Source organism: Penaeus monodon, chromosome 3 (genome assembly GCF_015228065.2).
Source record: "Penaeus monodon isolate SGIC_2016 chromosome 3, NSTDA_Pmon_1, whole genome shotgun sequence".
Lineage (NCBI taxonomy): Eukaryota > Metazoa > Arthropoda > Malacostraca > Decapoda > Penaeidae > Penaeus > Penaeus monodon.
In genome coordinates, this window is record NC_051388.1 from 46,673,532 (window position 1) to 46,688,531 (window position 15,000).

Sequence of the window (15,000 nt, forward strand, 5' to 3'; positions counted from 1 at the left end):
TAACGCTTGTATGAGGAAAATTGCAAAAGTGCCATTATGAAACAATCAATGAGCAATATGGGTAGAAATGGTAGTTGGTAGTTGGAGAAGTAGAAGAATCTAGAGAATGAGATAAAGGAACAGGGGAAGGTGGTGTAGTATCAGAATGTCAGGATCGGAAAGATCAGGAGGACAATGTTGTGATATAAGGGAGTCATGTGAGCATCTGGGTGGGAGTGATAAATATATATATATATATGTATCCAGACAGACAGAGAGTATAGGGTATAGGGCAATTAGATCAAAAGTGTCTGAGGAAAGGAGAGTAACGCTTGTATGAGGAAAATTGCAAAAGTGCCATTATGAAACAATCAATGAGCAATATGGGTAGAAATGGTAGTTGGTAGTTGGAGAAGTAGAAGAATCCAGAGAATGAGATAAAGGAACAGGGGAAGGTGGTGTAGTATCAGAATGTCAGGATCGGAAAGATCAGGAGGACATTGTTGTGATATAAGGGAGTCATGTGAGCATCTGGGTGGGAGTGATAAGGATAATGGGGAAGGAAGAGGGAATGGTGGTGCACATGGAGGAGAGGATGGGGTGTTTTTGGGGAGAGTGGGAGGAAGAAGGGTAATGGGGAGAGTGGGAGGAAGAAGGGTAATGGGAAGTTGAGGAGGAAGATGGATAGCACCAAATACTTTGAATGTAGTCATGTTTTGGAAGTTTTGGATGCCCTCAAGAGCTTTTTCTTTTATGAGGAGCAGAATAAGGAAAAAATGTCTAAGGATCAGACAGGTGGGTGTATGAGATGGGTTGGAAGAAATAGCTTGCCTGATGTGACAGGTAGTGTGAGAAAGAGGAGGGGTAGGCATCGGGGAAGTGGTAGAGATTGGAGAGAGCTAGTAGAGGTTGGATAGTTCGTGGTAGAGGGAAGAGATACGGGGGAGATGCTGAAACATCTTTGAATGGGAGGGGAGTGGAGGGAGTACAGTTTTGAAATAGATAGAAATAGAAAAAAACTTGTTGGCATGCTTCTTGTCTGGCCTTATGTAGAGTGAAGCCTAGTTTGAATCTGGAGAACTGCTACCTCAGATTTGAACTTGTAGGCAGGGTATGTCCTCTAAAATACATTATAGGAGCCACCACAATTGGCACACATGTGTGACTGAGCAGAGCAATTTGAATGGTCATGATAAGGTTGGGCACATGGAGGGCAGCAGGCTGTGGATTGACAGTATTTGGCTGGGTGGCCAAAATGTCAACATTTCTGACATTGGTGGGGAAGGGGGTCGATATGGTCGGACAAGGAAGGACACTCCACCAATATAAACTTCATGGGAGAGGTCATGTCTACAGAAGCTAATCTTGGCAAAAGCTAATCTATTGCTGGCCTCTGGGAGGAATAGAGTAGCACTGGGCTGCCACTGCATCATAGTCAGGGAGAACAATCAGTTGGGGAAACTGAAACAGTTCCAGTACAAGTATTAAGGGAGAAGTGAGGTTGGGCAGGAATAGGTTTGCCAGTGAAGTCAGTCAGGGTAGATAGTGTACAAGCTTGAGACTCATATGTAACTGTGACAAGGCATGAATGATTTGAATGATTGAGAATGGAAACTTTGCCTACTTGTTTTTGGCTGTTGAAAGAGAAGAGTACTGAGTAAGGGGTGTAATGGAATTACAAAGAATCGATCCCACTTGGTGGGCCAAAAAGGGTACTCAAAAGTTTACAGAGGTGAAAGCAGTAGAAGGATGAGGGTGGGAGGAAGATTGGGTAGTATGGAGAGAAGTAGTACAGTGGGATGGACAATAAAGATGGAGAGTAGTAAGAAGGGGAGAGGGCAGTAGACAATGATGAAGAGTATGCAATAGGAGATGGAGTGGAGAATGTCGGGAGAGAGGAAGGGGTGTATTCTGAAGGTTAAGTAACGACCTGTGTGGAAGATTCGGAATAGATAGAATTGACAGCAATCATCAAGGAGGGGGAATTAGTATCCAGTTGGTCCAGAGTGGTGGTCAAAGGAGAGGCAGGGGTTGGGAAACCAGAGAAATCAAATTTAGATAGGCTAGTTGATGAAGGGGTAAGCCTTAATGCCCCTAATAAAGGTAAAAAAAATCTTCATTAAGAAATGGTCTACCCCTCAAAGTCTCCATAAGGACGAGGAGAAAAGACCAAGCAAAATTAGTTAGAGACACAGCCTGAGGTCAATGGTAGGGGTGATCCCCTATATTGGGCCTCAGTCTCTGTCTTCTAAGCACACCCACAACAACGAGCAAAGGGTTAGGGGGGTTTATTTATTTAAATAATTATCATAAATAACTTGTCAATTATCAGATTTTTATCATCTCCAACTTTCCTTCTGTAATAAATTATTGTCAACCTGTATCTTTGCCTCAATAAGAAAAAAATAAATACAATTAGTTCCTTTTATCACTGAAAAAAAAGTAATGAATACACAAGGCAAAATATACCTATTTCACACAAACACACACACAAAAAAAAATCATCACTACCTTCTATCAAATCTCAGAGTGAGATGTGTTATATTTTATGGAATATTAAATGTTTACTCTAAACATCAAAACTGCATATATAATGTATATGTTAGCCACAATAACTATGGGTTTTGCAGTAAACTAACTTTGTCGATACGATAGAAACCGCCAATAAAAAAGACATAAAACGTTAGCAACACTCCAGCATGATATGGGGTGGATATACAGACATACATACAGACAGGACAGTACATAGATAGATATATATATATATATATAGTAGTAATATATATATATATATATGATATTTATAGTAGCGAGAGAGAGAGAAACGAGATAGAAGCGATATATAGATAGATGAGACAGATAAAGATAGAGGGAGAGATGATAGGAGATATATATATAGAGAGAGAGTAGATGATATATAGAGAGAGATAGAGAGAGAGAGAGAGAAAGAGTAGTATGAGTAGATGATATATATATATTAGATAATATATATATATATAAATAATAGAATATATATATATATAGAAATATATATATATATATATATATGAATATATAGATATATATATAGAGTAGATTATAGATAGATGTAAGATTATCTAATATAATATTATATATAGATATATATATATATTATATATATATATATATCTATATAATATATATATATAATAGTATATATGATATATATATATATATCTATATATACCTTATATTGAGATATAATTACGAACTTAGCTTTATATATGTAGTTCTATATATACTGTATATATTATATATAATATAAGTATATATATATAATTATCCAATTACATGACTAGTCATATTATATTTATATGTATATGGTATAGATTATATATATTATATGATATATATTGCTAGGATGTATATATTATGATTAGAGTATGTATTATAATTACGATATGTACTGTATGGTATATTATTATTATTAGATGTATATATATATATCTATATATAAGATATATATGTAATCTTTGTATGATGTAGTATATATTTATATAGTTCTGTATAATATATACATATATAGTATTATGTATATTATACATCATTGTATATATATACTAGAGCGATATGACTTATAGAGTCATATTACCGATATGATAGATCTAATATGAGTTATTACTATTAGATCTATTAATTATCTATGTACCGATTTTATCATATTTATGTCTAGATATATATAGTGTATACGTAGTATATCTAGACGCACTATACGGAGCCATATAGACTCATATAGACGATATATTATATAGATTATAATATAGTATCTGAACTAGTATCTAGATGGATATAGTGTAGATGAATACGAAGAGGAGAAGGATCGTACGATTAGACGAGTGACGACCGAAGACGAAGAGAGAGAGAGCCAATGACTGAGAGGACAACAGGAGTAGGACGAGATTGATATAGAGATACGAGAGAGAAGAGACTGACGAGCAGAGAGTAATAGAGATTAGAGAGAAGAGAGTAGAGAGAGGGAGAGAGGCAGATGAGAGAGGAAGAGAGAGAGAGAGCTGCGAGAGAGAGAGAGAGGAGAGCGAGAGAGAGACTACAGGAGAGAAGACAGCCGAGTAGAGGAGAGAGAGCCGAGAAGAGAGAGAGATGAGAGAGACATGCGCGACAGAAGAGATGAGAGAGAGAAGAGAGAGTACAGACAGGATGAGAGAGGAGGAGAGAGTAGAGAGAGAGAGAGGAGAGGAGTAGCGATAGGGAGAGAGAGCTAGAAGAGAGAGAGAAGAGAGAGAGAGAGAGACAGAGAGAGAGAGAGAGCGAGAGAGAGAGAGAGAGAGAGAGAGAGAGAGAAAGAGAGAGAGCGTAGAGACACAGGAGAGAGAGAAAGAGAGAGCGAGACAGAGAGAGAGAGAGAGATAGAGAGAGATAGCGAGAGAAAGAGAGAGAGAGAGAGATAGAATAGAGAGAGAGAGAGAGAGAGGAGCAGAGTATAGAGAGAGAGAGGAGCTAGCGCGGGAGAGAGATAGAGGGAGAGGGATGAGAGAGAGAGACAGAGGTAGAGGGACGAGGAGGAGATGGAGAGACTAGAAAGAGGAAAGAGAGAAGAGAGGGAGACGAGAGAGAGAGAGTAGAGAGAAGAGAGAAGAGATAGAGAGAGAGACAGATAGAGAGAGAAAGCAGAGAGAGAGAGAGAGCATGAGAGGGATAGATAGAGAGGGGAGAGATGAGAGAGCGAGGAGGGAAGGAGCAGCAGAGAGAGAGGATGGAAGAGAGAGACGAGAGTAGAGAGATAGAGAGAGAGAGGGGAGGAGAAAGATAGGAGACGAGAGATAGCTGTAGAGTATAGACTTAGAATATACACAGATTAGAGATATAGTTTATTAGAGAGAGATAGATAGATTAGAGTGATAGAGATATGTAGAGATAGATGTAACGAGGAGAGAGAGAGAGAGATCGAGAGAGAGAGCGAGAACGAGTGAGAGGTAGATAGATAGTAGGAGTAGGAGAGAGAGAGAGGAGAGAGGAGAGAGAGAGAGAGAGATAAAGTAGAGAGAGAGAGGGCAGGAGAGAGAGAGAGAGTAGAGATGGAGATGAGGAGAGAGAGAGAGAGAGAGAGGGGAGGAAGAAAAGGAAAGAGAAAGAGAGAGAGAGGAGAGGACACGAGAGAGAGCGAGAGAGGATAGATGAAGAGTGATATAGAGAGATGAGTATGAGAGATACGACGGATGGACTGAGGATAGAGTACGAGAGATGGAAGAGAGAGAGATAGAGGACGAGAGAAGACGCTAAGAGAGAAGAGCGCAGCGGATAGAGATGTAGCCGAGAGATAGAGAGAGGAGAGAGTAGAGATATAAGAAGAGAGAGAGATATAGAGATAGAGGTAGAGAGAGAGGGAGAGAGAGAGAGAGTAGTAGAGGCGAGAGAGAGAGAGAGAGATGAAGGAGAGGAGAGACAGGGAGAGAGAGAGGGAGAGAGAAATGAATAGAGATAGAGAGAGAGAGGGAGAGAGAGAGAGAGACAAAGACAGAGCGAGGACAGAGAGAGAGACAGAGAGACAGAGAGAGAGGAGAGAGCAGAGAGACGGAGAAGAGATGATTGAAGATACGACGATACATAGATATACAGTAGATATACAGATATACCCTGCTTCTTCTGTTTCGTCGTCTTTTTGCCCTCTCTCTCTCGACGATAGAGAAGAGATAGATAGACATAGAGAAGCCAAGAGAGATATAGAGAGAGAGATATGATGAGATATATAATAACAGAGATAGATAGATAGATTAGAGTATATATATAAGATAGAGAGAGCAGAGATATAGAGACGGAGAGAGAGATTAGACATCAGCAGAGACACTATTATGATTAGATATATATATATAGGATACACTATATCTATATATATATTAGATATCTATATATATAGATATATATGCATAGACATTTCTATATGACGAATAGTAGACTGACATTATATATATCAGTAAGAGAGACTTATAGATATGACCATAATATACATATATATATATACATGCTAGCTAGATATATATGACTATAGTACTATATATATATGATATATATATAGATAGTATATATATAGGCTTACGATGATCGAGAGATAGGTAGAGAGACAGAGAGATATAGATTATAGAGTATGATAGATAGATAACGAGATAGAGACGAGAGAGATATTATATAGGGAGATAGATATTAGATTATATATATCAGATATCATATATTATGTTACTCTAGATATATATACTATATATTTATATATATATATACATATATACATACATATATGAATGTTAGATTTATATGTATATAGATAGTATAGAGAGAGTATTAGATATATGATATATATATATATATATATATATATATATATACCATATATATATTATAGTATGTATCTATATCCATACTATGATATTACTTCTACGTTATATATTACATATAACATACATAGATTATATTATATTATAATCGTATTATATGAGATATGTATATATATACATATATAAAGAGAGAGAGTAGTAACATATATATCTATATAGATATATATACAGATATAGATGATAGATATTAGCAGTATAAGACTAGATAGATGAGATAGAGTAGAGATAGAGAGAGGGAGATAGAGACGATATCTATACATGATATCTATATATATACTGTGGATAGAGATATATGTATAGGGCGAGAAATGTATATTATATAGTATATATGATATGAGTATGAGATAATATATATATATAAAGATATATGCTACTTACTAGAGTTATGGAGACTAGAGCACGAGAGCCTTAGAGACTAGACGAGAGACGAGCACGAGAGATATGTGGTAGATATATGTAAAAGATGAGATATAGATATATATATATATATATATAATATATTATATATATATGTTATATATATATATATATATTATAGATATGTCTATCACTATATGTATATATCGTATTATATATCTATATATATATATTAATATATAATAGATATATATACATTAGATATAATATATGTATATATATATTGTATATATGTAACTATATAAGTATATATATAGATAGTATATATTATATTAATAGTAGTGATCTATATTATACAGAGATAACATATATGATATCATATATACTATTACTTATATATTTAGATAGTAATATATATATATATAATACATATATACATATAAGAGACATATATATAGATACTGATATCACTATCTATATATATGTATATATATAGATATACTGTATATATATATATATAATATATATATATACATAATATTTATCAACATATAAATATATACGAGCTATATACTATATATATGTCACATGTAGTAAATATATATATTATATACTAATATATATATATATATATATATATATCAATATGTAATATATAAGTATTTATATATATGTATATATATATGGTATATTGTATATATATATAATATCTATATATACAATCTATTATATCATAATATGTATATATGGTATAATAATATGTATATCCCTCTATATATTATCTATGTATATACCAGTATCAGTCTATATATATATCACGCATGTATATATATATATATATTATATATATCTATATATATACGTATACAGCATACCTACTATATGAAAAAATATAGATATATAGATAGACTATATATATATATATATATGATGTATACATCGTATATTACTATATACGTCTACATATTATATATATATAATATACATCTAATATATATAATATATACTATATATATAAATAAATCTATAGACACGATAGATGAGTTATAGACATACATATAGATATATATATATAGATGATAGTATACTTATACACATATAGGATATATATCTATGATAGACTAAGATACATACATCTAGGATATTAATACATATATTCTATTTTACAATATGTATAGAGACATGATATATATGACTGCTATACACAGAGAGAGAGAGATGGAGACTTACGAGAGAGATTACGAGCGAAAGAAGACACATATCTAGACTGATATCTATATGACTATATACTATTATAGACATAACATATATAGATATTATACATAGATATATATATAGATTATATATATATTCATATATATATAGATCGAGAGATTATACGAGAGATAAGAGATAATATAAGATTATAATCATGATAGAGAGAGACAGAGACATAGATATAGAGTAGATATATAATATTATACTCCTACATATATATATATATCTAATATATCTATTATATATATATTACCACACATATATATATATATTATAACTATATTACTATACAGATATATATATATATGAATATAGATATACTATATACTAGATAATATTAATATAATATTATACTACATATAATATATACATGATCATATATGTATATTTAAAAAAAATGTAATTATAGATATAGATATATATAGATATATATAGATATATATATCTATTACACACATCATCATATATAAACATATATATTAAATATATAAGATATATATATATATATATATATCACTATATATATAATATATATATTATAATATATATAAACATATATAACTACACCTATATACACATATATATACCACTAATATACTGACTACTATATACTATTACGAACCTATACACTCACGATATATATCTACTATATATATATATATATGTTATATACTATACCTATACCTACTATCACTATATATAATATCTATATGATATATATGTATATATATCTAGTATATATATATATATATATATATATGTATATATATAGATATATATTATACATCTATATATATTATATATATATATAACTATTATATATATATATATATATATATAGATATATAATATATATATAGTTATTACATAGATAGATATATACATATATATATAGTAGACATATATATATATCTACATATATAGTATATATATATATATATATTATCTATATATATATACATAGATATATATATTTTTATATATATATAATCAACATCACACTATACGAGATAGTATATGTATAGATTAGATATATATAGATATAATATCTATATGTATCTATATAGTAATATTATACATCTATTATACAATAATTATGACCCCCCCCCTAATAGATATATATAGTATATATAGATGTATTAATTGTATAGAGAGATATATTTAGTTAGATATATATATATTATACCAGATATTATACACAGATATATTACACAGATATATATAGATGTATTATACTTATTATATATATGATATATATTATAGATATTATCACGATTATATATTATAATGTATATATACTAATATATATGCACATTATATAATACACATATTACTATACTATATATATTAATATATATATTATCCTATATATAGATATAATGTATTACTATACATATTATATCTCTATATATATATTATTATTTATAACATTATTATTATATATATATATATATATATATATAACATATAATATATATATAATACATATATATATACATATATATACTATATAATGTATATATATATTTGAACTACTATATCGTGACTACTAATATAGATATGTATATATGATAATGTATCACATATCTATCTCTATATATATATAACATACTACATATATATAGTATAATGTACTACACTTACATCACTATATCATATATAATACTAACATAGTATTATATACATATACATATATAGATAGATGTATACATAGTATATACAAGTACCATTAGCATATAGATATAGAATACATTAGATATATATATATATTATATATATATATATATAATCTCCACATATATAATATACTTAATATCTCCGCATATATCTATACTATTATTATCATATTATCTATATATAATATTATATTACATTATACTTATACGCATATATATTCATACTTATATTCTATATTATATATATATTATAGATATATAGACTTACTATATATATATATATATATAATGTATATACATACATACGAATTGGTATGATCATATTATATATCTATATATATATATATATTATATTATATTATATTACTTACAATAATATATATATATAATTTTATATGCATCTAATTATTATATATGTTTATAATACTATTTTATTATATATATATATATATCACTATATTATATATATATATTCTATTATGTCATATATATATGTTGTATATATATACACACAAGTTATATATCAGACTAATATATATGTTTATTATACCATATCTACTACACATATATATATATATATATATAGCATTTTATATAACTATTATATGAATACTATAATATCATATATATATATGTTTAATCTATACTATATTAGTATATACTATATACAATATTATATATCTATCTAATATATATATGATAATTTATATATATGCTTTTACTTATATATATATATGTGCTATTATATACATTTCTAGACTATATCTACGCATCTATCTTATACTACGCTGACTATTAAAAAAAATATATACTATATATATATTTCTGTTTTATCATATTATATATACAATGTTTTATAATACATATTGTATATATACTATTATACGCTGTATATCACTATTATACAACTATTATCTTATATCTATAATATATCCTATACCAGCATGTGTCTTATATTATATATATACTATATATATATTATATATATATATATTCTATATGTTTATATATATATATTAATATATACTAGATATCTGTATATATATACACACGATATACTACTAATATATATGTATATACTATACTATACTATGATTATATATATATATATGCAGGCATGCACACAGTCTTTAGCCATATTTGCAAGTGTTTGATATATGCAAATTTTCCAATATGAGATTGTGTTTTATACATTTTGCTTCCTTCTTTCCATTAAAATGTTACAGAGCCTTACAGAAACTTCTTCCTGTTACCATTACTTTTCCCATGTGCATATATTCAGTGCAAGGAAAGCAGCAGAACAAGCAGTTAGGTATGTTTGGGTTCTCTTTTAGAAATCTCAAATGCTCCAGTATAAGCAGTCAAGCAGTGCCACAATAGCCACCTATGATCATAAAAACCTATGGCTCATATGAAAATTGAAGTAAGGCTAGTAATGAATTAGCAATTGTCGTCTTACTATTTTCTACTTGATTAAGTTCTGAAGTGATATGAAAACTAGCTTTTGAGATTTCTTATGAACAGCTTGCTTGCCATAGATAGGATATTTTCTTTCTCCATTTTTTGTTAGAATGAAAAGTTCCTTTTTGTATTCTGATTGGTGGCAATGCTACTGCTAAAATAAATGGCTATTGCACTATTTAACCCGTTCAGTGATACAGACATCATTTGAAAACTGTAACATATTAGAGCCCCAGTGGTATGGATGCCATTCAACATCCAAAATATAATTCCTTTATAAACCCTAGATTGTTTACTAAATTGAAGGATAACTATGCATCATGCACTAAGCCCTTGTTGTAAGGGATGACACCATTATGTTCTTGAATTTTTTTCATCAATATATTTGAAACATAATAGAAAAACTCACATAAAGAAAAAGCATTATGATTTCTGCTTCATTTCTAATGATTTGGCAACTCTAAATGGACAATCTCAGTGTTCTCAACACAACTTGGCCTTAGTCTTATTGATTCAGATCTATATTTTTAATGCAATACAAAAAAATCCATAATTACCATGCTTTCAAATGACACAAACTTCAAAATAATTTATAAAAAACTGTGGTAATACTTTCAATTTTAAGATGAAAAAGTAAGAAATTGAGATATGGGCTGTCAAAGATTTTTAATGCTATTACTAACAAATTTGTGTTCCAAATTATTTGCACGCACATTAGGCATCCCAGTCACTCCCTTCAAAGGTATTATGACTGCCAAGACCACTCCTTGCCATATACTGGTGTACACTGTGGAACTGTGTGGATAGGACTATCATCTCCTTCAAGACCTGAGGTGCTAGATAGTAGTTATTGGTTTCACAATCTATTAATTAATAATTATCAATTTTAAGGATTTAAACAAGAAAATTTTTAATTGTTACATAACTCCATGAAAAATGCAGTGGCCCCTCCTCAATGTATTTTTTTTCATAAGAAATATTGTAAAATATTTCTTATTTCCTTTTTGTCACATAATTATATGCACATGTGCTATAAAAGGGAATAGTAAAAACTGCTGAAGATATTATTTAAAATATATAGAAATTGCCTATCACACAGAGGATGGATATGATTTCAGAATGTATAAATGAGAGGGTAAAAATCTATAATTTTTGCTTAAAACAATAAACATACAAACAAACTTACAGGCCCTCAAACAAGACAACAGTGGGATACTCTCTAGGAAAAGCTCTTGCACTAGTGAAAACAACTAAACCACAACTAAAAAAGAACGTTTACTTGCATCACCTCTCCATTCCAAAAACCTTCCATTTACAGCCATAAGATGGAAGGTAAGGAAGGCAGCCAGGGATGGGAATTAGGGATAGGGGGCAGAGAGTTTGCTCTAACAAATTTTGTGTCAATAAAAATTTGAGGTGAGTTGGAGAAGTAGTAGAGAGAAATAAAGAGGATGGAGATGAAGAAGATAAGAAGAAGAAGAGGAGGGAAGAAGAGGGGAAGAAGAAGGAGCAAGAGAACTATGAGTATGGAAATAATGTCCCCCCTGTGGAGCCAGTGCCTTTCCAGTCATGGCTCAACTGATGGTACACTGCACGCTTGTTTTTCAATGGAAACAATGCTGAATCCCCTTCCTAAATGAGAAATGTGTCTAATCACCCCCCCCAAAGCTTTGTGCACCCATGTCAAGTCATTCCCATCACCCTGGCCTTCAGCTGAAAATTCTCATGGTGGCAAGTTCCTGTCACCCTGGCCCTCAGCTAATGTTTCCCATGATGCATTTCCGTCACCTTCCCCTTAAGCTAAATTTTTTCATGATGTGATGGTCATGTCATACAGATCATAGGGGTTAATCTAAAATCCTATTTCATTGTTTTTATTCATGAATACCTTTTTAATTAACATTATTTTTCATGCAAAGCAAAGAATGTGTAAGTTCCATGTTAATGTTGTGATCGCTGGGTGTACTTATGAAAGATTGATCTCCAAAGAGATGAAAAGTCAATAATTCTACACAAAAACTGGTAGCTAAAACCTTTAAACCCCTGTGACACACACCAAATATACACTCATGTAGACTCAAGTATGTATTTACTGTGTGTGTATAATGAAGAGTATTCTTGACATGTAAGACTCTAAATACTTTCCTTTTTTTCTTAAACATACCTTAATCCCTGATCAACTTGGGTGTTGTTTGCAATATTTGTTGAAGCACAACCAAGGGTTTCCTAAAAGAGAAAAGGAAAACATAAAATACAAATTTGTCAATACATAACATGGAAAAGTCTCACAAACTTAGTTCTTAAACATCAATACTATTCATTATTCTTTACAAGAAGATCACTACGGCAGAATTACATTCACTGTGTGAATGTCCCCTTGTGCAAAATGTAGTAGCAGCCAATGTTTACTTAAACGCCATCAGTAACTGAGGCTTTAATGGTCAATTTTCAATTTGTGCACTTTCAATGTGAAAAATTCCTTTAAATCACATCTCTTTTAAAACTTGAGCTGAGTTTCTAACAGAGAAAACAGTATTAGCTATCACAAGCTACCATCTACTGAAAGACTTCACAAAGTTTTGATATTCTGACAACACGTTGACTCGTCATTAGCCCTTTAATTTTTCCTTTACCTAGAGTGAAGCTTGATTACAACAGGCTTTATTTTTTATAGATTAGATGACAATTTTAGGGACCCTAATAGTGCAGCAAGGGATGATGATCATGATTATTATCTGGTAATAATGAATTCATAAAATATTTCCTGAGCAGAGAGCTGCTGATCTGCTTTCACGACAGGTATGACTTTGGCTGTCATGACTCAATCTAGCCTTCATGCCAATAACAGCTATGCCTGTCATAGTGGAATACCTTCAAGGACTGTTTTTAAAGTCCAATCAAGATTCTTACATTTTCTGTGCCTTACAGTGTCATCACATGGTGTAACATCTTGGTGGAATACCTTTATCATTGACAGTTTTCAAAGTTCATTTGTAATTTTTTTTTCACCTTTTAAGGCAGTCACATGAAATGACATCACCAGAAACTGGCACAGGGTATGACCTCACAGGATGCTGAAATAAAAAAAATGACAAACTATGAATGACAGCCTGTTCTTTGCCATAGCATGTCTTGCCGGCTGTTCTTGAAGGTCTCGGCCTTCTCTTGCTGTCCAGTATTGAGGATGAGATGGTGAAGGACCTCCAGCCACTGAGTTAAGAAATCTTCTTGATCCTCTATTGTACCGTTCCTGCATTCCCCTGATGAGGAATGTGATACAGATAAAGAGTACATGTCTCCTCTGAAACAGGCTTGAGGATTTTTCCATAGGAATTTTCTCCTATTCTTTGATTTGTAAAAAGCACCAACTGGTTTCTTTTGCATAATGACTTCCATTTCTGCATATTTTTTCTGTTTTTTTTTTGCATTCTTTTACAGACCTTTAAGCTCTTGACATAGAGGATGACTCCAACTAGGAGAAAAGTGACTCTGATGAAGTTTCCTGTCTGACTCTGAGTCAGATACTGACTTGGTGTCCCTGAATGACAGCTTGGTAGATGATAAGTCACTCATCTCCTACACCAGGCACCCATGGAACTATAATGCCTCTGGTACCACTTTCTTTTCTAAAGGAAGAGGGAGAATGTCCTGTGGCACTTCGGCTTCTCTGCCTCTCCAAGGGTCAAGGCTGACTACCTGAATATGGCTTCTTGTCCTGTTAAGATTTTTAGCCTTTTCCTGACTAAGGAACTGCTGCAAAAGGTTGTTGATGCAAAAAACAGGTAAACATTTCATCTGTTTGTTGGGATGAAAATATTTAATTGCAGAACCTCATCTTCATCTGAACACAATTTTTACAATGTTAATTTTCTTTCATTTGCTGGTATGCTTCCCAGCACCCC

General features: G+C 31.1%; 1 protein-coding gene and 1 pseudogene across 1 annotated transcript in view; one reads left to right on the forward strand and one right to left on the reverse strand.

Annotated features, from left to right (window-relative positions):
* Window positions 1-1,467, forward strand: part of LOC119586603 — a 2,885-nt pseudogene extending 1,418 nt beyond the window's left edge.
* An 11,765-nt stretch (window positions 1,468-13,232) lies between these two features.
* LOC119595544 (ataxin-8-like) overlaps window positions 13,233-15,000 on the reverse strand; it is a 12,163-nt gene continuing 10,395 nt past the window's right edge. Inside the window, exon 3 of the mRNA XM_037944665.1 lies at window positions 13,233-13,324. Within this exon, the coding sequence (XP_037800593.1) occupies window positions 13,253-13,324 (72 nt within the window). The 3' untranslated portion in view covers window positions 13,233-13,252. The remainder of the gene's footprint in view (window positions 13,325-15,000) is intronic.